Source organism: Ursus maritimus, unplaced genomic scaffold, assembly GCF_017311325.1.
Source record: "Ursus maritimus isolate PB19 unplaced genomic scaffold, ASM1731132v1 scaffold_17, whole genome shotgun sequence".
Taxonomy (NCBI): Eukaryota; Metazoa; Chordata; class Mammalia; order Carnivora; family Ursidae; genus Ursus; species Ursus maritimus.
This window is the reverse complement of record NW_024424119.1, coordinates 26843919-26868403: the sequence shown is the minus strand read 5'-3', so window position 1 is coordinate 26868403 and position 24485 is coordinate 26843919. Positions and strand designations below refer to the sequence as shown.

General features: G+C 47.2%; 1 protein-coding gene across 1 annotated transcript in view; it reads right to left on the bottom strand.

The window, feature by feature from the left end:
• Positions 1–24485, bottom strand: part of FRMPD1 (FERM and PDZ domain containing 1) — a 94567-nt gene that overhangs the window by 2527 nt on the left and 67555 nt on the right. Inside the window, 10 exon segments of the mRNA XM_040631614.1 lie at positions 2817–3623; positions 5748–5895; positions 7083–7265; positions 9167–9262; positions 9402–9528; positions 10910–11046; positions 11880–11999; positions 12862–12987; positions 17815–17910; positions 21731–21838. Coding sequence (XP_040487548.1) covers positions 2817–3623; positions 5748–5895; positions 7083–7265; positions 9167–9262; positions 9402–9528; positions 10910–11046; positions 11880–11999; positions 12862–12987; positions 17815–17910; positions 21731–21838 — 1948 coding nt within the window.

Below are 24485 nucleotides of genomic sequence, written 5' to 3'. Positions count from 1 at the left end.
GAACTTGGGCTCAGGACTCAGGGTTGCCTGGATTCAAATCCTGACTGGGCTGGATATCCTTGGGCATGCTAAATCTTGACCTCCTCAATTTGCTCATCTAATAAGTGGGGATAGTAATTGTGGGAGACATTTTTTGATTCTTGGTTGCCCATGACCCATTTTATTCTTTTGGTCACAGTACCAAATGAAATAAAAATCAGTACCAAAATGAAAATGAGATGAATGAAGTCTCCCCAATTGTTACAGTCTGTTGGAACTCTTCATGCCTGCTCCCTATCCACATCAGCCAAGTAGCCAGATTTACGACCTAGAAAGCCACAAATTTCCTAGATTTTCACACTTGAACACATAGATTTAAAATGATAATAAGGGGCGCCTGGGTCAGGCAGTCGGTTAAGCGTCCAACTCTTGGTTTTGGCTCAAGTCGTGATCTCGAGGTCATGAGATTAAGCCCCGCACTGGGCTCTCTCTCTCTGTACAACAAAAAAATAAATCTTTAAAAAATAAAATAATAATAATAAAAAGTAGAGCCCATCCTTTGCAGCTACACTCTCCTGATTATACAATGAGGCGTCCTGTCACACAGTCTCCAGGCCTGGTTACTGCCTGTGTCTAAACCAGCTCTTCACCTTTGCCAGCAATTCTATAAGCTATCTGACATCTTTCTAGCACTCTTTCTTTGTGCTTATGTAGACCCAAGTCAGTCAGTACCTAAGGTAGCCGCCAGCATTGCACTCCTGCGCAGGATCAGTGAACTGGTGCATATCAAGCTCCCAGAACTGTGCCTAACAGTAAGTCAGTGACAGGAGCTGCTACCAGCCCTGTTCTTATTGTCACTACATGTGTGAGGATTCTGAGGGAGCCTTCTCTTGACAAAAAGTGTCACAACTCCAGGCGCCTGGGTGGCTCAGTCAGTTAGGTGTCTGACTCTTGGTTTCGGCTTGCCTCGTGATCTCAGGGTTGTGGGATCAAGCCCCGTGTCGGGCTCTGCACTCAGCACAGAGTCAGCTTGTCCCTCTCCCTCTGCTCCTCCCCCTGCTTACACACTCACTCGCTCTCAAATAAAATCTTAAAAAAAAAAAGCATCACGACTTGGTCACAGGTGTGAGGGGTTTTGTGCATACCAGGGTGGACCTTTCTGAGTGGAGAAGCACTTTGTGAAGAAGTCCAGGGAATCAGCCAGAAGGAATCAGGATCATATCCCAGCACTTGAGAATCTGAAGGACTCAGATCAGTTGTTTCCAGTTTGGTTACACCTCATTAAAAACCTTATCTACTCCGAGGCTGCTCCTCAGGCTTCCTCAATCACAATCTTGGAGGCTACCACCTAAGAAGTTGTAGTATTTAAATCTGGTCCCTTGGGTGATTTGATGCCCACCCATGTTTTGGTCTCTATTGTGCCCCCGTCTTGACCCCTGCACAATGGCTGGCCCAGCAAGGCAAGCTGAGGGCAAGGATGGTGTTGGCTGGGTTCTTTGGAGAACAGTGCATACCTGCTCCTAAGTTTCTCCTTCTCTAGGGGTATAGTCAATTAATGAACTCAGGGTAGATGGTGGAGAGTTCATTCACTCATTTAGCAAAACTGTCAGGCACTATGTGCTGGGCACACAGGGCTGAGTGTGAAACACACAGTCCTTACACTCTAAGGAATCCTTGTTTTTTTTTTTTTTAGTGAGGAAGAGAAACATCAACACAAAAATCACACAAATAAATAGACAATTATAGGCAATGCTAAGGGCTAGCAGGAAGCCCCCAGGAGGCTGTGAAAACATAGCCCCAGTCTTGGCAGTCTGGGTTGTGTTTCGGGGGAAGTGAATTTCCAGGTGGGGCCTGATAGATGGGTGGGCATTAGCAGCCAAAGATCAAGGTGAGGAGTGTTTTAGGCAGAAAGAGCAGCACTGCAAAGGCCAGAGGTAGGAAAGAGCGTGGCACTCTTCAAGAATGGCAAGGAGGTCTGTGTGGTAGGTATGCAGAAAGAGGGCTTTGGAGGAAGGAGAGAAAGAGAAAGAGGCCACGTCACAGGGGACCTCGAGAAGCCTCATGGGGGCTGCTCAGGAGCTGGCCTCTCTTCCACCAGCAATAGGAAACCACCAGAGGACAGGGAACAACAGGGAGGGGCTGAAACAGAAATAAACGGGTTGCAGCTTCCCCAGCTCCTGCTGGGTCACCATCAATGTCTATGTACTATTTTCCAATTTTTTCTCCTTCAGCATGTAGTGTGTGCGTGTGTGTGTGTGTGTGTGTAAGTGTCCTGCAAGGATCTCAAGTCAACTCAGGAAGTCCCTCTATGTGGAAAGACACCCCATACTCTTTGTGGAGGAAAGGATGAGGAAGCAGAAAGAAACAGGACCAACAGATGCCCTGCCTTTTCTTACGTCTGAGTCTCTTCAGTGGCCACCAATGGCCTCTCAGTTTCTTCTTGCTTCAAAGCCTCATTGAATGTAGCGTCGGGGTCAGTAATGACGCAGCCACTTGCCTCTGCTGAGCACTCCTGTCAAACCCTTTTCTGTGTAAATTCTGTCCATTTCACAAGGCCCAGCCCATTTGCCACCTCTTCTGCAAAGCCTTTCCTAGTTCCCGCTGTTGAATTAGTGCGTCCCATCTCTGCTCACCTACAGTTCTCTGAACCTCCATCGTAGCCCTGACTTGAAGTTATGACGCTTACAGTTTGGTCCACTGAGCCCTGTTGGGCTTTCTCAAACAAGGATAAGGACCCTGCTTTACTCATGTGTTTTCCCTTCAAGCTTGGTCCCTGCCCCTGCTGGGTGTTCAGGAGCTGCCTGCCAAGCCTGCAGACCTGCTGGGGGAAGACTCACCTGAGAGGGCGCCTGGGGGTGTGAGCTTGTCAGCGGCATCATAGTATTCCTCATCGGAGCTACCGTCCTCCAAGGCCAGTGGCAGGTGTGGGGCCAGGGCTTCCAGAGTGGAGCTGGGCTGGGCCTCAGTCCAGTCCTGCTGACCCCAGGCTGGGAGGCCTCCGCCCTGCCGGGAAGCTGTGCTCTCTGAGCTGTCACTCCGGTGGCTGGCCAGGGAGACATTGGAGCACAGGCTATAGTAGTCGGTCTGGCTGCCCTCATATAGCCTGGGGTCCAGCCTCACTGCACTCAGTTCTGGTCCCCAGCTGAAAGTCTCAGGAGCAGGACTCTCTGAGAACTCCGTCTTCTGGCACAGAGGACTGGCTTTCTGGGCCAGGTCCAGGAGACAGAGGAAGCCACTGGTTTCAATCCTGCTTCTCTCCTCTTGGCCATTAGAACCCAGAGTCTCTGGGAACGCCAGCAAGCTGGAGTGGAAGAAGCCAGACCTGCTGGAAGAGCAAGTGTCCAAGTCATCCTCTTCCAGGGCATCCATGGACTCGCTGGAGCCACTGGTCCTGCAGCCTCGGCTCTCAGTGTTGGCCGAGTCGGACGCCTCGGACTCAGCGCTGTCTGTCACACTGCTGGCCCCGGAGATGCTTGGGCCCCTCCTGGCCACCTCAGGTGTGGGGCTGTCCCCAGGAGGCGGCTCCTCTTTTTCGAGTGGTCTGCAGGGGCCCAGCTTCAGCGGGTGTCTGTCAGAGAGAGGCTCCAGCACACAGTCCACTTCAGAGGACTCCTCTGAGTCACTGCACACCCTGGATTCGTAGCCTGTCATGCAAGAGAGCCCGGGGTTACAAGGCAGCATTCAGGGACTAGCAGAGGCACATATCCTCCCACCCCTCACTCTGCCTGTCCTCCCATTTTCCAGGGTGGCCAGACCAGATCATGCCATATTGGCTGGCTGACCCAAGACGCGTGGGGTTCCAGAGTCCACGTTCTCCTCACACATCAGGGCTACTTTCCCACATCTACCTGAACTGTGGAATGGAGACAGGACTACTTCTGAGGAGAGCTATGTGTTCATGGAAACATGAAGTTATGTGGCTGGATTTCACTCTGCTATGGGCAGCATCACCCAGGTTGGCTAGGCCCCACCTCAAATCCCAGCTCTGTCCTATCCCCAGGTGGGGAATCATAGTTAAAAAATAAAACAGATTCTCAGCCCTAACCCTGATGTACTAAGTCAAATATCTAGGGAATGGGGCTAAGAATCTGTATTCTTAGCAACTTTCTGTGGGATTCTGAGGGCAAGAGACTGGCACCATTTTGAAGTCTGGCCTTGGGGACCCACTAGTGCTACAGGGCTTTTAGGACAATCAAAACTCATCTAGCTGCTGGTACTCAGGAAGGATTGATGGCAGGAAGGTTGAGGGCATTGAGCCAGGTCTCCAATTTGTTTTCTACCATAGCCTCCAGTGTGATATTTCTAAAAACTTCTCTCTGATCACATCATACTCTACTTAAACCCCCTGATGGCTTCCTCTGCCTACAGGGAAGTTCTCCCACGGGAGTTAAGGCCTCTCACAGTGTGGCCCCAACCTCCTCGGCAGCCTGGACACACCCTCGCAGTGTGGCCCTGACCCCTTCTCAACAGCCTGGTCACCGCCTCACAGTGCAGCCCCACCCCTCCTCAGCAGCTTGGTCACCCCCTCACAGTATGGCCCCAAATCCTCCTCAGCAGCCTGGTCACCCCCTCACAGTGTAGCCCCACCCCTCCTCAGTAGCCTGGTCACTGCCTCACGGTGTAGCCCCACCCCTCCTCAGGAGCCTGGTCACCCTCTCACAGTGTGCTCCCCCACCCCCTTCTCAGCAGCCTGGTCATCCCCCACAGGCTTCACATGCTCCAGCTACCACAGAGAGCTTCTCACAGATCATGACCTTGCCCTTTGTGTCATGCCTCCATGTTGTCCCCTCTGCTTCAAATCATCTCTCCTCTCTTCTTTGCCTGGTTAACTTCAAGATTACTTCAAACACCGCCCCCCCCCCAGAATGCCTTCCCTCCCACTGCCACCTGCCCCAGCAGAAGCAGACCCTCCCACCACCAGACCTTCACAACTGCTCCTACTCTGCATTGTCTGATTAGACTCTAAGATATCATCCCTTGTTCATAAACCATGTTAAAACCAAAACAAGTACCCAAAACTCATTGCTTCCTAATTATTTTACTTTATTTTACTATCATCTAATCTCTTGATATTATTTTTGCCTATTTGACCGAAATGGAGGAAATGCTATATAATGTTGTGCTGCTGAGCATCTCTTCCCATCTCCGCGTTCAATGACATCACATGGATAGCTTGAAATTAGCCGTAGTGGGAGTGTTCCAGCATTTATCAGCAAGCCAGTGGGAAAATGCTGCAGCAACAGCGCTGAAGCCAAAGCCTGACTGAAACTGGGAGCTGGCCTGGGAGACCGTTCATTTCATCTGGCCTCCACTACCTCATTCCTTATATACGATTTCAATTTCCTTCTATCTCCAGTACCCCCTTTCTTCTAACCACGTAAGGCTGAGAATTTCTATGATAATTCAAGAGAATGCAACAGAGCATTCTGTTGGACATGTAATAAAACGCTAGGTCATCTGTACTTTCTGAATAAATGACATCTTTTTTGCTAAAATAAAGATAAAATACAGTGGATCTTAGAGATGATTTAGGAAATACTACAGGGAATCAGAGGCGTTCAACAGCATTTCATGGCTTTAGGGGACTCTCAGATACAAAGAAAGCCTCTCTAGTTAGGATTTTTAGAAAGATCAACTGCTTACAAGGAAATAAATGGAAAAATAGCTCTCATCCACTTGGGTGGGAGTCTCAGCTCAACTCAACTCCCTCCCTCCCTTTAGGCTGTGCAAAGGGCCTGTCCTTATAGGAGCCAGCCTCAGCACCTCACCTTCTTCAGCAGACACCCGGTGCACCTGTTGTTTGTTTCCCGGCCAGAGGAAAATGGAGGTATCTGGGTCGACAAACAGCCGGTAGTACCCAGCAATCAGGCAGGCCAGGTCTTTTGCACTGTTGGATTCCAGCAGCAATGTCAGAACCTTTGAAGGTAAAGAGAGCTCTTATATAAAGGGCTAAGGGACAGTCTGAAGATTGACAACAAGGCCACGTGGGGCCAACGAGAGATTCCACGTAAGTCCAGCCATAGCCCACAGGCAGGCCTCCTGGTGTCTCCTATTCTCACCTGCAAGACTCGAAACAAGCATACATGCACACGTGCACACATACACACAACCACACATGCACGTACTCACACACACACACTCACAGAGGATTCCTCCGCTTGAATCTCTACAATGTCTCCTGCCTCTTCACCCCCTAGTCCAGCCTCCCCATCCCAACCACCCCATCCCACCCTGCTCATTCATGTAGTGGGGCCCCTTCAACACCTGACCTGGAAAAAGAAATGGAGAGCAAATGGAGAAGGAAGAAGAGGGTGATTAAAAAAAAAAAGCCCACAATAACTAATAATGCATCCTTGGGCATGTCAGAATTAAAGCAAAGGAGGGGCAATGCAGGGCCTCGCAGAGAGGCTCAGGAAGCGCTCTGTATCATCTACCCGTTCTCCTTGCTGCCACTCAAAACTCTCGGGCAGCCAGTCTGGTCCCATACATGTGTTAAAATCATCTGGTGCTCCCATCTAAGTTTCTAAACCCATCAGGAAAGTATATATTCCAAGCTCAGTTTACACCAAAAACAAAAACAAAAAACAAACGAACAAACAAAATAAAACATAATAAAACCCAAACCCTTTTAGGACCTTCCCAGGAAGATTAACCCTGTTCATTACTTTCCTTTTGATGATACAGGATGGATGATTTATCCTCTTCAGCAAATGCTGGATATTAGATTTTGTTCATACCCATATTCTCATAAACTACCCTAGGATAATTGAGCCCCAAATTCCAAAAGTTGGCTTCAAAATCTCTTCCCTTAGGAGAAGGAAGGGAAGAATGAAGAGGCGGGGGTAAACAGAAGGGGGAATGAACCACGAGAGACTATGGACTCTGGGAAACAAACTGAGGGCTTCAGAGGGGAGAGGGTGGGGGATTGGGATAGGCTGGTGATGGGCATCAAGGAGGGCACGTATTGCATGGTGCACTGGGTGTTATACGCAAACAGTGACTCCTGGAACATTACATCAAAAACTAAGGATGTACTGTATGGTGACTAACATAACATAATAAAAAATTATTATTAAAAAAAAAATCTCTTCCCCATGCATTACCTTGACATCCTGAAGATACACTTTGACCATGCTCACTTTCTCGGACTCTTCTGTCAGTTCTACACGGCTGATGTTTGCGAACTCTGCCAATGTGGACATGATGTTGAGTTTGCTACTGATAATTTGGCTAATCCCATATTTGGCTCCAACTAGAAGGGCAATGTACGATTCTCTATCCTGTAACTGCATCCAGGTAGGAGAGGAATTAGTTTTCATTCACAAGTGAGTGAAAATACATTGCACATGCAAGACAGGACACCTCTCTCTGCAAAACTCCACGATTTTTATTTCAGACCCTCCCTCACCCCCTCCTCCCTAGACTGCCGAACTAGGCCATGGCCCGATCTGGGCCCCACCCACAGCTGAATGAAGTGTACCTCCCACAGGACACCTCACAACAGAGAGCCAAACCACGGCACTATTGCCTGTTTCCTACACACAATCTGTGCTTTCACACCTACATGCCCATAGTCGTGCTGCACCCTACTGAAATCCTGACCCTTCTTTACAAGCTTCCTTCAGGGGCACCTGGGTGGCTCAGTCGGTTAGGCGTCTGCCTTCAGCTCAGGTCATGATCCCGAAGTCCCTGGATTGAGTCCCACATCAGGCTCCCCGCTTGGCGGGGAGTCTGCTTCTTCCTCTCCCCCTGCTCCTGCTCTCTTTCTCTCTCTCTCTCTCAATTAAATAAATAAGAAATCTTAAAAAAAAAAAAAACAAAACTTCCATCAAAATCTAGTGCCTATGGAAAACATCTGCTTGATCTGTCTCCTCAAGCCAGAGTAGCACTTCCCCTCTGTGTTGTTCCCACACCACAGCCTCTGTACTGCTCTGAGAGCGCTGAGCTGCCACTTCTCACTGTAATTACTCGTATCCAAGTGTCGAATTCACGTTAAGCTCCCTGACAACAGAGTTGGTATTCATCTACGTGGGTAGCCCCGCGTGCCCAGCAAGCACCAAGAGCCAGTTCAGTGTGGCTGGCGTCTCCCATTACCAGTTCCCACCTTAGATAGGAAAAGTCAAGGGAGGCTGGGGACAGGAACTTGACAGCTGGGAGAGGACAGGATTAGCCCGTGGGAAAAGTGGAAGTTTTTCTTGTACCTTCAAGCCTTCCTTTCTGTGATCTAGTCTCTTTTCCACCTTTTTGTCACCCACCTGTACAAAGACTCAACTATTTTTCCCTTCCCCTATCTGACGCTCTTCCTTTCTCTCCAAACATTGATTCTCTTTTTCCATCTACAGTGGTAGGTCAGTAATCTGATTAAACTGACCCATCGCTGTAAATGAGAAGCACACCAAATACACACTGAAAGGAGCTTTGTTAATATGTTAAAAACCCTGTAATGGGCCAGTTGTCTGGTTTTGTGCTGGAGGGTTCTGGGGCTGCCCGAACAGTGCCGTGAGGGAGAGTCCCTGTAAGCCACAGCCCCCCAGCCACGGACTGCTGAAAAGCACAGAGCTCCAGGCCTAGGCTCCAGAAAGCAAGCTGGGGGAGGAAGGAGTACCACGGCAGAGGCTCTTGCACTTTGCTTTTCCCTTCTCAGATCCACCCTCAGTTCTTCCCTTCTGAACAATCAGGACCCCAGCCTGGCAGTGAATCTAACACTCTCATCTTTCTTTCACGATTTCCCGTTCTTCCTCTTGGCCTTCATATACCCAAAGTGCCAGAGTAAACCGTGTACATACATTTCCCTTCCCTCAGAATGCCCTTTCTTCCATACTGAAATCTGGCCAAATCCAACCTTCCCCCTCCCATACTCAACCCAAAGCTGGCAGGGGTGTCCTCTGTCTTCAAACGCCACGGCAACAGTCCCGCTCCTTTCTCATGGCCTCACTTGGTCTATTGGGTACTTTGTTTCATTGTTTGAGGGTGGGAATCATGTCTTATGGAGTTCTGCCTCCCCCAGCATCTGTTACGGGGCTGGCACCAAGCATGATAAACACTCCTTGATGATGTAATATTTCGCTTCCCAAATTCTAGTACGTAACAGGGTGCTCAGGAATTTTAGGCTGAAAGATACACTGATCTTCAGAGGACCTCTGCAGTCTCTCATAAGAGTAGGGGTCCACATTTCTAGAATACGTACCATTAGAGTAGCATTAAAGATTTTTCCACCATATGTCTTGAGTTCCCCAAGGATCTGTAGATAATTTAAACGTAGCTGGGCAGCAGAAATAAGTTGCTTAAATAGGGGGGAAAAAGACTTAGAGTTATTTGCTTGCCTAGAATCCACACAGTACTGAAAATGCTTTCCCTGAGGTTTCACAACAGACAGCTGGGGGTGGGGGCAGGCTTGGTGTTGGCAGAAGCCACGACATTACCTTTTGTCGGGGTTCCAGCAAATTCTGGTTCCTCTTCATGTGGAAGCTAATGGCTTTCTTGATGTCTTTGCCTTTCATGTTTCGGAGTAAAGTTGGAGATATAAAGTTCTCTATTCCCCAGTCCTTCCTGCCATGAGATATTGGAGACACCATTTTTACAGTATACTTGGCTCTAATGAAGAGCAGAATTACATTTGATTCAGGAACTGAGTGTTCCCAGAACACTGCAATCAAGAGCTTCTTTCTCAACAGAAGATATATGCATACACACACACACACACACACACACACACACACACGTGAGCTTCTTTCTCAACAGAAGATATATGCATATGTATATATACATGTGTGTGTAAATATACATAAAATTTATAAATTTCATATATTTATATATATTTAATACACACACTCTCTCCATAAAAACCACAACCATTCAGGAATTAAACCCCACCTATCTTTCTGGGAGCTGATTACTTTTGGTGTGGTATGATTTTTTATTTTTTTAAGATTTTATTTATTTATTTGAGAGAGAGAGAGCACATGCAAGCAATGGAGCACAAAGGAGGGGGGAGGGTCAGAGGGAGAAGCAGACTCCCCGCTGAGCAGGGAGCCCAACTCGGGGCTCAATCCCAGGATCCCAGAATCATGATCTGAGCTGAAGGCAGATGCTTAACCGACTGAGCCACTCAGGTGCCCCGGTGTCGTATGATATTCTATTAATCAGAACAGATCTCAATCTTCTTTTTCCTACAATGTGGGTGAGAAATAATGATCACACATGTATAACATACTCTCACAAGGCAACACAGAGCACCTGTGAATCTCCAAGTCATGCTTCAGAATGGTACCAGCCTAACAGCCTCAAAATTCCCCCAAGAAATTGGTTAAAAACATAGATTCTCAGGTCCCACTCCCTGGAGATTTGATCCAATATTTGAGGAACAGGACCAAGAATCTGTTTTATTTTTTAAATATGATTCCCCGATGGATTTTGATGTCCAGACAGGACAGAGCTGAGATTTGGTGAGTGGGTTAACAAACCTGGGTGATGCTGCCCAGAGCAGAATGAAAATTTAGGCTAAGAATAAGGAGGTGTTGGAATCCCAGGACTTGAAACTGCCCTAATAGGAATATAATGCAACACAAGTGGCTCACACAAAATTAATTTCCAAGGCATTTCTGCCCTCAGAAGAGCTTTACACTGATGTTGTCAACTGATTTCCCAAGACATTCTCTCAGGAACTGGGAATATACAAAGGGATCCTGTGTCATTCCATCTGCTGTTGGCTTCTGCCCCAGAGGGCGCAGCCAGATTCTGAAATCTGGGGGGCCTGGGTTGGGTCAGAGGCAGTGGGAGGGAAATGGATGGAAAGACAATGGACAGATGGACGGGTAGGTAGGTGAGTATCAGCTTTCTGTGGAATCTGGCCATCCTGGCCAGGGGCCAGCCAGGTTATAAATGCAACACAGCTGCTGTTGATGGGACCTACAAGTCCCCTGCCACTCACTCTATGTACTTCAAAGAGATCTTCTGTGGCTGAGCACATGCGTAGATCCGCTCCTGGATGTGCAGGGCTGCGAGTCGGAGCGCAGAGCTACATTTCATTTCTACAGCAAAGCGCTCCTGGAGCACATCACTGCAGCTCTAGGAGAGATTACATCAGAGGAATTGGGAGACGAGAATAGATGGAGTGTGTTCCTAGTTCTTTCAGGAGAAAGGCTTTGAGACCGGCTCTGCCAACTTCTGGCCATGTGACCTTGGTTAACTCACTAAGATTCTGAACATTGGCGCCTTCCCGTTGCTAAATGAGGATAGTCAAGTCTACCTTCCGCAGTCTCTGTGAGGTTTCAGTTAGGTAACATATGACAGCAGGCACCGGGACACAGCATTATACAACTATAAACTAGTGTTGTTCTTTGCTGTCACCATTTCTGTGAGATTTGGGCAAGTTAATCCACCTGGTTTGAGTTACCTCATCTGTAAAATGGTCACGCCTCCCAAATGATTCTTTTTCATCAGTATAAAAACGACATGATAAATCTCAACCGAGCAGGCAAAGAAGGGCGAACACCAGGCTAGGGGCCAAGCAACCAGTTTTGGCTCCGCCACCAAACGCATGACCCAGGCAGATCATGTGACCATCCCAAGACTCAGTTCCATCATTTCTAAAATAAGGCTTTGAAGCACTAAGCCCCTTGTAGCCATAAAAACCATAACTCTAAATAGCAGTAGAAAATGTATCATCCACAGGCTTGAGGACTAAGCCTAAATTTCACTAATACATAGCAAATCTCCTAACATAGCAACTCAGTGACAGAAAGGGAAATTGTGAGGGGATAATCAGGCCTCTTCTCCTTCGGATAAAGATAATTCCTACCAGGGAGTTGCTTAATTGCCTTAAGCTCGTGTTCAAAATAACCCAATGTGCCATCTTTGAGAACGACCACTGTTATTTTAGGAAGGGCAGGTCCAGTCACCTGCAGATAGAGGTATTCAAAGGCCACAGGGTCTTCTTTCAAGAGGTCCAGGGGGTCCTTGGGAACAAAACACACCCTGAAGAGGCAGCGATAGTCATGTGACTCCTCCCTTTCTACCACCTGCAATGGGTAAGGGAGATACAGTTAATCTTCTCACCGCCTTTATTCTCACAGCTATTGCACAAAGCAACTTGAAATAATAAGAAGAAAGTCCCCATAGATTTCAATTTTAGTGCTTCCCAAGACAGCTGCCGACCTTTGCTGCTGACTTTCCCATGGGTGTAAGATGTAAAAGGCTCAAAAGAGCAAAGTTTCCCACTGACCCCGTCAAACTGTTCCCCTTTCCAAAAGAAATCTGCTTGCAATTTCTTAGCTGCCCTTTCAGAGACAGTCTGTGTATATATATATGCTTCTACCTATGTGTATTATTTTCTTTTCCACAAATAATAGCCTAGTATACATTGTTATTATATTATGCCCCTCATTTTTTTTCTACTTCAACTATCTTGGGGATTTCATTTGATTTTCTTTTTCCATGCTAATGGAATAGAAGTGTTAAAAAGTTGATACAACAAATCACTGAATGGCTGAAAGACTGAGGGCTACAGACAGACCGTGCCCTGTCCATCCATCAGGGACCAGCTCAGGGGTAAGTCTCCAAAAAGGGCTTAGACTCAGCAACAAATGCTTCCCTGACTTCTCAAAGATCATCAGAGCTGGAAGTAAAAGATGGGGCTCTACTGGTTTCGTTACCTTCAGTAAGTCACCTTCTCTAAGTCACTGTCTCCACATCCACAAAATGCGACCCCACATACATCATATGAAAATCAGCCCTGATTCTCGCCCGGTCATCCCCGGGCTGAGTGAGGGCACAAGAAAGTGCGTCAAAACTGCACATGTGCTGAGCCCTAGCCCTGAAGGTTCTGGGTGAGGTGTGTGGCTTGCCCAGCCCAGATCTCCTCACGAGGAGGAACAGGTGTACCTGCTGGATGAGTTCCTCCTCGTGCAGCAGGTGCAGCCGTGAGATGTTGTACTGCTCCTCCAGGGCCAGTGCAAAGTACTCCATGCTGCGGATGGACAGCTTCTCCTTCACAGTGAGGATGATGTCCTGCCAGGCACAGAGAGGCAGAAGGGTCACCTGAGGGGCAGGCTGGCCCTCAAGCTCAGGCCCAGAGCAGGGAGGGCCTCTTTGACCTTCTCTCTGCTCCTCAGTGCCGCCAGGGAAAAAAAATGCCTGTGCTGATGGGTCCACTGCCAACGTAGGCAGCCGAACCTTCCTACGTTGCAGGTGGGACTTCTCATCGCCCCTCGTGGCCCTCCACCCACAGCTATCCTCGCCTCGGGGCTCCAGCACCCCCCTGTACAGCCATCCTGTCTTGCTCGATTGGAAGGCTGAAGCCATGCACTGGGGGCTTATGCCTCTCTTCAGGGTCTCTGGAATCATCCTCTTGCTGGGGTCTGCATCCTCAACTGCTAACCAGACAGAATCCCACCACCTACCCCTGCTGCAACTGGGACATCAATCTAACATTTCTCAACCTCAGTTTCTTCCTGCAAAATGGAGGGTAATGATGCCTATGTCTCAGAGTGGCTGATAGCGTGGAACGATCATTAGGGCTATGCTAGTAGAGTTGCCATGCCACACTCCCCTCCTTCACTATAGCGGCCTTTTGTCATCACACAGTCTTTGCTGCCACAGGGCATTTGCACATGCTGCTCTCTGCCTGGCACACTTTTCCCATTACTCTTCACAAGGCTGTTTCCCTCCCTTCGGAGAGGCCTTCTCTGCTCACTGTATCTAAATGTGATTGCTCCGGCCATTCTCTGTCTCAGGGTCCCGTTCATTTCTGTCATTGATATTTAATATTATGTGCTTCAATAAAGCTATATTCTTTAGTAAGAGACAGTAAGGTTAAGTGAATGGGTTCTAGACCCAGACCATCACAGCTAGCTGTGTGTCCCTTGTTAAATTCCTTATACTCTTGATGCCTCAGTGTTTCCATTGTAAAATGGTAATAACAACACTTATCTCATGGGGCTGTTGTGTATGAATTTCCCCAGTTAAGGCACTCAGAACAGTATCTAGCGGATGGCAAGTTCAATACATGCTAGCTGCTAATAGCTGTCTTCTGGCTTACTGTCTTTCCCCCACTAGATGGTAAACTCCTGAGAATATGAACATTGCCTGTCTTGTGCTCCAGAGCCTGGCATTCAAAGGCGTTCAGTAAACTTTCACTCAGTGAATAAATAATCATCACAGACTCATCAGAGATGTCCTGCCAGACGCTCAGGTTTAGTAAGTGCCAAACTTTCAGGGGCTACCTGCTCCTCATGACCCCCAGTGTGAATCCTCTTTCTGCCTGCTCTATCACCCTCCATAACTCACCAGTGACTATGTCCTGAAGAGTCTGTCTGTTTCTGGACCTCAGCATTATCTCATGCCTGCTTTGCACTGGCCTTGATGGAGAGCCCGTCTCCTGACTCTGTCCCCCACTCCATCTTCCCATGTCTACGATGGCTTGAGCTCACCCATTTCTCCACTTTGTACTACTACCCATCTGACCTCCATCTTGCATCTAGAACAGGGGTTGGAACACCGCAGCCCATAGGTCAGATTCAGCCCACTGCTTGCTTCCATAGTTCCAGTCCTATGAGAGCACAGCCGTGTCCATCTGCTACAATGGCAGAGTTGAGGAACTGTGACCGAGACCCTACAGCCTGTAAAACCTGAAATAGTTACTATCTGACCCTTTACAGAAAAAGTGTGCTGACCCCTGCTCTACAGGAAGTTGCTAAGCCTAGGATGGACTGTGTCCTGATTGCGCTCCCTTGCTCAAGAATAGTCAGGGACCCCCATGGCCTGCTAGCCCAAATCCGAACTCCTCAGCATCACACTCAAAGCTCTCCAGCATCAAGTGCCAATCCACTTCTCCCACTTGATCTGCTGCTGCCTCTTCCGATGCACTGTGCTCGCAAGCCCTCTTTTTCCTTTTTTAAAATTTAAATTCAATTAATTAACATATAATGTATTATTAGTTTCAGAGGTAGAGGTCAGTAATTCATCAGTTTTATATAACACCCAGTGCTCATTACATCACATGCCCTCCTTAACATCCATCACCCAGTTACCCCATCCCCACACACCCCTCCCCTCCAGCAACCCTCAATTTGTTTCCTATGCTTAAGAGTCTCTTATGGTTTGTCTCCCTCTCTGGTTTTGCTTTGTTTCATTTTCCTCTCCCTTCTCCTATGATTCTCTGTTTTGTTTCTTAAATTCCACATATCAGTGAGATCATATGATAATTGTCTTTCTCCGATTGACTTATTTCGCTTAGCATAATACCCTCTAGCTCCATCCATGTCAGTGCAAATCTTCAGTATTCATCCTTTCTGATGGCTGAATAGTATTCTGTTGTATACGTGAACCACATCTCCTTGATCCATTCATCTGTCGATGGACATCTGGGCTCTTTCCATAGTTTGGCTATTGTGGACATTGCTGCTATGAACATTGGGGTGCAGTGTCCCTTCAGATCACTACATTTGTATCTTTGGGGTAAATACTCAGCAGGGCAATTGCTGGGTTGTAGGGTAGCTCTATTTTCAACTTTTTGAGGAACCTCCATCCTGTTTTCCAGAATGGACAAGCCCTCTACTCATGTCAAACATTCCCATCTTTGGGTCTCTGTTGGTGCCATTCCCCAGGCCTGGGATGCTGTCTTCACATGCCACACAGGGCCTGTTCCTGTCAACGGTCCGCCCATCTTTCCAAGTTGGCTTCCCTGGAGGCTTTTCCTTGTTCACCAGCTGGCAGCTCTCTGAGCCCTGAGGCCTCAGCATACCGTTTTCATATCCCACTTTCATGATCCTGAGCACGCTGCACTTTTCTCAGTGCACAATGAGTTATCCCCGGGTCCCCCAACTTCCCCAGCCCCAGCCCGAGGCTCTGGGCTCCCTTTGGGTGTGACCCTGGGTAAATGAGTGCTGTGTCCCTGACAGCTTTGCAGGCACACAATTGCTCACTGGGTCGAATGACATAATATTTTTCTTGAGTCAGAGAAAGGGGGTTTTCTACTGCAAGAACTTTGCTTCCTTTGGTAAGGGAGCAGGGAGGAAAAGTCAATCTGAACGGACGTGATTTTTCCTTTTTTTGACTCACAGGATTTGTTTATATGCTCCCCTACCCCCCTCTGTCATAAAGAGCTAAAAGATTTACTTTTAAAAATTTGGTTACTACAGATAAGTACAATTAACCAGTATTATACCAGCTAAAACCTTGCTCATTTCCCCAACTCTGTCTATCATCTGGGAGCTAATTATCCCGAGGTGTATGCTTTTATTGTAAATCCTCTCAAAGTCTTCTTGTCCACAAAGTGGGGCTCACTTTAAATAAATCAGGCCTTTCATCCCAAGGCACTTGGATCAAAGATGGCAGAGGTAGAAACCTTGTCTAATTCATTTGCAAAACTTTGGTGCAGAATGGTAGTGTGGCAAGCACCAGGGCAGGGTTCAGAAACAGACCACGTCTGAAGCCAGTTACGAGCTAGCTGACCTTGACAATCTGGAGGTCTCTTGGGCCTGTGTTCTCATCTACAAAATGGTAGAGAACACTCATCACTTCACAAGGTTACTGGGGGAGCAGGCGTGTAGTAAACACTTAACAAATCCATTCCTCCCTCTTCCTTCTCTGAGCAAGGGCTTCCCGGGTTCAGAGAGGCTTTCTCCAGCTTCTCCTGAGTCACGCGGGGGCAAGAATGGGAGAGGGCATTCGGAGCAGCTCTAGGAATTGCCAAAGGAAAGTGACAGAGAGGAACACGGGCTGTGTGCATGTATGTGTGTGGGGGGGGGTAGGTGTGTGTGGGTGTGTGTGAGAGTGTGTGTCTCGGCTACTGTCCATCACCTACGGCTGCACTGGCCCACCTGAACCACCTTTATTTGCTTCTTCACTGGGGCCTCACTCGAACACCATCTAGCCCCTTGTTCAGAAGCTGTCGTGCCACTCCCTACTGCCTGTGAATAAAATCCAACCTCTGTCTCCCATCACGCAGCGCGCTCCACAGCCAGCCTGGGCCATCTCTCGCTCCTCCCACGAGAAAATGGCCTGTGCTCCCATTCCACTGGATGGATCACTACTTCCTGGGCAGCGCTTGCCTTCCTGGCTCTGCATTAGTCCATGTGACTTCCTCAGACTGATGTGCGCCCTGAACCCCCGCCAACAGCCCTGTCCCCCACTTGCCCTTATTGAATTCTTGGTGGCCCTTCAAAGGGCAGCTCAGGTCCAGCTTTTTTTGCAAAGCCTCCTCTGCCGTACTGACAGGAAGGAGCAGATGGTGCTCGTTCCCCTGCATGCAGAGCACTTCCTGGTCCCTGTCTTTGCAGCCCTTATTTCATCCTGCCCTGGACTCTCGGGCACTCCGTGAATGTCTATCCTCCCGCAACTAGATGGCAAGCTTCTGCAAGACAAAACCACCCTTTACCTAGTCTGTACCCTCACCCCTGCAGCAGCTCCCTCCTACGGAGGAACCTGTTAGGTATAAGCTGAACTGTCTTCAACCCAGAACAGAACATACAGATCTTGGGCCTGCCCTGACACGTTGCCTGAGTTTCTAGCTGCACTAGTCTTTTGGGGAGCCAGTGGAGTCACATACAAGAGGCAGGGAGCCCAATGGTAAGGGTGAATGAAGGCTTAGATGCTGTCAGAGGCCTTGGGTACTTCATTCCTCTGAGGCCTGATTTCCGGCCCTGGAAGATGGTGATAAAACACATCTTGCTGGGTGGTTGTACAATTAAGAGGTAACACAGAGCTTGGGTTATTGCAGGTCCCCAGCCCATAACGGTTGTAGGAGCACCAAGGCAGCTGCAGGGCACGACGCCTGGGGGTCCTGGGAGCCAGCAAATTCTCACTGGGAGAGAGACTCAAGTTTACTCTTAATACCTTCACAGTCGTGTTCGCCTCAAACTTGAAAGCTTTGGTCTGTCCGTTCTCCAAGTACAGCTTGAGCACGTTGGGCATGCAGAGCAGAGAATTACCCTGGAAAATACAAGAGTAGTGTTGAAACTGGCCTTTCCTTCCGCTTTCCTTTCCTCGGCTCCCCTGGCCCCATCCAATGTGGAGAGCAGGATCCTCCCTGGCCTCCTCACCATGTCATGGGCTGATTCCTGGCATCTGGAGACTTCTCCAATGGACCAGGTCGATGCCACACAGACACAGGCATGCTATGTTCCGGGGATATCCACTACAAGTGTCAGACATGAGAGGTGGAGAAGAGTAGGCCCTGTCACGATGCATGCGACCCTGATGGCACCGCATGAGCCCATATGAGGTCTCACAACCACCAGCTGCCACTTCAATACCTTTGCTTGCTACCCTCATAGTTTAATAAATCAGATGACAAGCTTGCACACTCACCCCAGAGGGCCTTTCCTGGTGGGGCTGGTGGAGGGGGGCTGACAGGGTGGGAAGCTCCCTTGGAACCCCCCATTTTCCAGCTGTATTCCCTGTAGTGAAGCACCACCAAAGGGCAGAGGGCTACTTCCACCTTCACGCATTCCAACCATCGCCCCAGACTTATGGAATCTCCTAAGGGATTCTGCCACTCCTGGAGGGATTTTTGAGAAGCAGGCACAGGACTGATGTGTGTTTGGTAACCCCGTGCCAGCCAGAATTCCTGGGGTGGGGCAAGGCAAGAGAATTAGAGAATCCCCCCGGGGCTGGCTCTCATAAAAGTGACCTCTGAGTGCTTAACTGCAAATAAAGAGGGCCCTGGGGGTTGGTGCCCTCCAGAATTAGTGAGCAAGCAGGTCTAGAGTCCCCAAGACTTGAGCTAAAACTGCCCCCAGCTTTAATCTCTGGAAAGAGTTTAGGTATAAAGCCCACCTGGGTAGAGAAGCCTATTTTTTTTGCAAAAAAAAGGACAGTCCGCCTCAGATGAGAATTTTGCATCTTCTAACTAGAAGGGCACTCTTATCTTTTCGGTAAGACTCACACTCATCACTCTCTATGACTTAAAAAAAAAAACAGTAGTTTTATGAAGGAAAAGGGGGGTATGTTCAGATCGCAATGCTCCTTCACAATCAGGGATGACAGACTGCAAACTGCTTGCTCTGTTCTTGCCTCACTTCTCCAGTTTTGGGTGTTCAGAATGACCTTCATCTTTGGATTTCCCAAGGGCAACATTTCTTCCTTGGGACTTTATTATCTGGGACTTCCAAAAAATACATCCATAGCAGCATCACATAACTACCACCATTTACTTTTCTCTAAGGCTTCTTCCAATTTTTATCTAACCCCGTAAATCATTTTTAGAGAGCGGCCATAATAGAGCATGCACCATTTCATCTTCATTTTTTACTCAACATGTATTTCATACACTTTTTTCCTGGGGCTTTAATGTTTGTAATTTTAATGGACTTCTAATCTTCTATTGGTTTGAAATATCAAGAATGGATTTAACCATTCCTCGGCCCTAGACATTGAGCATTCTTTTAAATTTTTTTCTTTTAAGTATTAGTACCATAGATATCTTTGAACACATGGATTTTTGCATTAAATTATTTTATAGACTAAATTAATAGGAATGTGATCCTTGGGCCACTTTTTTATGGCATTCATTATGTTTTGTCTTTTCCCTCCGATATAAAAACAGATGAAACCAATTTACAAAGCCACTGGTTAGTGCATGACTGTGGCTACTTGGTCAGCGTCAGGCCTTACACTTTTTTTTTTTTTTGCTTTATTTGTGCTAATTTACTAAGTGTAAATTGGCACTTCTTCATATTTCCCTCCGCATTTCTTTAACTGTTAACAAAGTTAAGCATTTTGCAAATGTTAGCTTACTATTTTAAATTCTTCTGGGGCCTTAACTGCTTTCAGGGGAAAAGGTTAACAACCAATTTTACCATCGTTTGTTTATTTATTTTTAAAAAATTTTTAAAGATTTTATATATTTGACAGAGAGAGACACAGAAAGAGAGGGAACACAAGCAGGGGGAGTGGGAGAGGGAGAAGCAGGCTTCCCACTGAGCAGGGAGCCCGATGCAGGGCTCGATCCCAGAACCCTGGGATCATGACCTGAGCCGAAGGCAGACGCTTAACAACTGAGCCACCCAAGCACCCCTGTTTTTTTTATCTTTTAAAAAGATTTATTTATTTATTTATTTATTTATTTATTTTAGAAAGAGAGAAAGAGAGAGAGAGGGAGTGCATGTGGGCAGGGGCAGAGGGAGAAAGAGAATCTCCAGCAGACTCCCCACTGAGTGTGGACAGAACCTAAGCAGGGCCGATCCCAGGACCCTGAGATCATGACCTGAGCTGAAACCAGGAGTTGGACGCTTAACCAACTGAGCTACCCAGGTGCTCCAATTTTATCATTTTTTAAACTCATGAAAGGATGAATAGGTAGGTGACAGTGAGGAACTCTCACTGGTTTTGCTGTCTCTGCCTTATGCGGCTGACACAGAGACTTGGCGCTCTGACCTGCAAGTCTCCCCAGAGATACCTTTTTAGAGCCCTCTTTCTCTAAACTCCCACACCTACCAAAACTCTGAACCAGTTTTTGTAGCCAGTTCAGGTCAAAACCTGTCCTCACTTGGTCTCCTCACGATACCAGCGAGTGTGGGATGGTAGCCATTTTAACACAGGATCCAGGTAATCCGGTTCACATCTGTAGAACTCTTATTCTCTAACTGTCCTTCGAGCTGGTTCTATCCCCTACTTCTCATCACTGTGTATTACTCTTAAAAATGCACACCGAATCTAAATTTAATTTGCTAAAGAGGTTCAATCCATTTCCACAAACATGGACACACAGAGACACAAACATGACCAGGTGACAGGGTGTCGGGTCTTTTCTAACACATTAGGCCTCCCACTGTCCCCTTCATGGACAAATCCACCTTCCACTCTCAGGTCTAATGAAGGTGTGGCCTGTTAAGTAGCAGGCGAGGTAGAAAATGAGGACTCTACAGATGTGAACGAGATCGCCTGGACCCTTCGTTAAAATGGCCACAACGCCCCACCTGCTGGTCTCTACAGCGGGAAGACCAGATAAAGACAAGCTGTGACTTGAAAGTTTCAAAGTCTAATATTGATTGCTGAGTTCAGAATGGCAATAGTTTGAGACCATTGGGAAGAAAATGTGTGCACTATGAATAAATGAGTCTTTAATCCAAGAGTCCACATTAAAAACATCAACTCCAGCTAATACTCTCCCTTTACAAATTTGTCCTCTGAACCCCCAATCCTGGATGTCTCCATATCAAAAAGGACTAGACAGTATGTTACAGTGGAAAACAAAAGAACTGAAATCACACAGACCTGGGCTCGGATGTTTTGTTGCTATATGATCTCAGAGGTTAATTCTCTTAAACTCTCTAAGCCTTTGCTTCCTCTTGTGTTAAAATATCTCCCCTGCAGGGTATTGTGATGACTAAGGATTATGTGCCCAAAAAGTTTAGGTTCACATAATAGAAGTTCAACACATAATGTGTTCTTCGGGTGTGGGGGGGAGCCAATCTCCACCACTACCATCACTACTATCGATATAGAGGGAACACTAGGTTTGAAGGTTCAAAATGAGAAATCAGCATTTGGAACCTACTGACATTTCATGGGCAAGAGAATGGAGTCACAAAATAACAGACAGTCACACCCCATGCTTCTTTCCCTGGCTTTCCCTGTCCATGGTCTGCAGGCATCTTACTGAGGGTGCTCAGAGCCCCTAGCAAACCTACTATACTCCCTTGGTATCCTGTCTGTGCTGCAAGAATCCAGAGGCTCAAAGTGGTAGGTGCCAGGAGGCAGCTCGCCAGCTTCATGGAGAGTAATTTCAAGCTCCTGACTAGTGACGCACCTGGCTGTGTCCACTGACAAGCACTTCCTCAGCGAAGTGCACCTTCACGGGGTTGGTCTTTAGCCTGGCTCTCTTCTCCTCAGTCAGGAAGGATGACTTGGGGACTCCCTGCAAAACATTAACATGACACATTTTAGACTTCTGTAAAAGCCATTACACATCTTCTCATCTCTTAAAAACAAAAGCACAAACTCTGACAGCTGTTGAGACCTCAGTTAAAACCTACAGAGAAGGACAGCATCCCACTAAAGATCTCTTTTCATAACATCCAGGGATCCCAACCCAGACAATGTTCTTATGTGTCTTAGAACAGTCGAAGATTCAATATGGTAGCAAAATGGTTGTGTATGACAAAGACAAGAGCTGGCTTATGAACAAGAAGACCCAAGTTCTGCTACTCAACAGTTATGAGAACTACCTCAAACACAAATTCTTATGGAAGAAAACCAGTTGTGTGTGTGTGTAAATCAAAACAAAATAACTCTGTGTGACTTTGGCAAAGTTATGGCTCCTCTTTGACCTTTAGTTTTCCTATGTGCAATGTGAGAGTTGGATCCAAATAACTCCAGGGCTCCCTGAAGCTCTGACCCCTGTGATTCATCCTTGGTCCATCTTTGCTCTTCTCATCTTTTGCATGATACCCTCTTTCCCCAGAGGTAGAAGGAGTGATCACAGGTCGATACGAGTATGTGATGAAGCCCCTAGTCTAGACTGTAGGAAGTTAAATTGTGACACAATGAACAGCAACTTGCATGATCTAGACCAACACGATGTGATCTTCCTAGATGGAATCCTGATATGTTATTCCCAGCCTGGCATGCTACGTTTCTTGGTCTGGATAGTCCTTTAGGCCAGGCTCTAGAAAGGTACATGTGTTAAGAGTCTCAAGATGGAGCTCTGGACCACATCTTATGTAGCTGATGGAAGAGAGACATAACAACAATCAGAGAAACTACAGAAAACAATGCTCATAGCCTCACATATCAACAGACCAATGTCATTAAGCACCTGAAGTGAAGAAGCGACCCTGAAATTTTAATGCAAGATAAACTTGATCTTACAGGTAACTAGAGCCTTGGTGTAATAGGGTTCATGACTATGATTCAGTATCTCAAATATATAGTTTGCTTTTTAAAAATTTAGTAAAAGGAGAAGGGGAAATAACAATGTTGCCAGGGGAGAGGTATACCTGTGTGGTAATCCCTCAACTCCAGAAATCACTTAACGTCAATTTGCTTTCTTCTTCAAGCAGAATGATTTTCCAGTCAGAAAAAATGGAAGAAATAAAGTTACAACACAAAATTGGTGACAAAACTATCAGACAGTTTTGAATGAGTTCAAGACACCTATGCCAGTGAATCTCGGGGCTGGTAACAGTTGGCATCATCCACAGAAGAGGAAATGGAAGAAATATTAGGAGACTAAAGATGGCTAAGTATCAAGTTTCCCAGAAAATGAACACAGAAGATGAAGGAAAACACATATTGGTAAGCTTGTCATTATTTCTTGGCAAAATTCAAGATAAGAGGTGGTCAGAGAGCTTTTAGTCATTGATCACTAATAACCAATATGGAGTTACCAAGAATAAGTCAGAGCCAACCAAGTTCACTTTTCTTTTGAAGATGGGATTCCAGATTGGTAAGGCAGGGTCTTGTGGATATAGCAGTATTCCTTCATTCTTGCAAAGTATTTGATAAGGTCTCCTATAATCCCCCTGTGGAGAAGGCCAGATGCAGAGCCATTAGGAGGATTCAAAACTCGTTGACCTATGCTCGAAATTGTCCCGATTTCTAACTAAGCAACTCAGGCTCCCTTGAGCTCAGTCTCCAACGACGATGGTTAGCAATGCCTTGGATGAAGTCAGAGAAAGCGTACTCACCAAACCTGTGAATGACACAGAGCTACAAGTTATCATCAGATCTCAGGCAGCAGAAATTTGGGAGGAAAGGTAAAGGAACTGGGTATCTAAAAGAGGTGTGTGGGAAACTTGAAGGGCAGGGGCAGCTGTGGGCCAGAGGCCAAAAAATCCCTAACAACAAGCATAAGAGGGTGTAAGAGAGCAGGGTTGTCAAGAGCTGAAGGGAACAGAGTAAAGTGAGGGGTTAAAGTGACAGGTGCAACTGTCACTACCCTAAAGACTCAAAGAATGAGAAACCAGGGGCCGAACAGGGAGAGATGCAGAGAAAAAAAGAATCTGTGGCGGGGGGCGGGGGGGAGGGCAACCGCTATTCTCTCTCGCCTTGGGGACAGCAATCCTGCAAGAGTGAGGCCCAGAGCTGGATCAGACTAAAGAAAAGTAACTGGCCGGGTAGTGGAGGAAGTGGGGGAGGCGTGGGAAGAGGTGGATCCCTGACAGGAAGGGAGAACGAGTACAGCTGATGACTACAAGCATCCCCTTCAGTTCTGTAATTCCCTGACTGTCAAATCTCAGCATGCCAGAACACTGGGCCAAAGCAACATGATTTGACAGGGATTACTGTGAAGTGTGGCACTGAAGATTAAAAAAAATAATTGCACATCATGGGCAATGGGGGCTTGGAAGCAATTCATCTGGAACCCAGCCTCAGTTTTTGGTCAACCGCAAGTTTCACCCAAGCCAACAGTGTGACCGGGCCTCCTTAAATCTTAACCTCATCTTGGGCCTCGCTAGCATTTTCGGTGGGTGTCAGAAGTGCGCTCTCCGTGCCCTGGGCACTCTCACCAGTTGACTCTAGGTGGAACTCTATTCCTTTCTGGGCGCCACCATTTGGGAAGG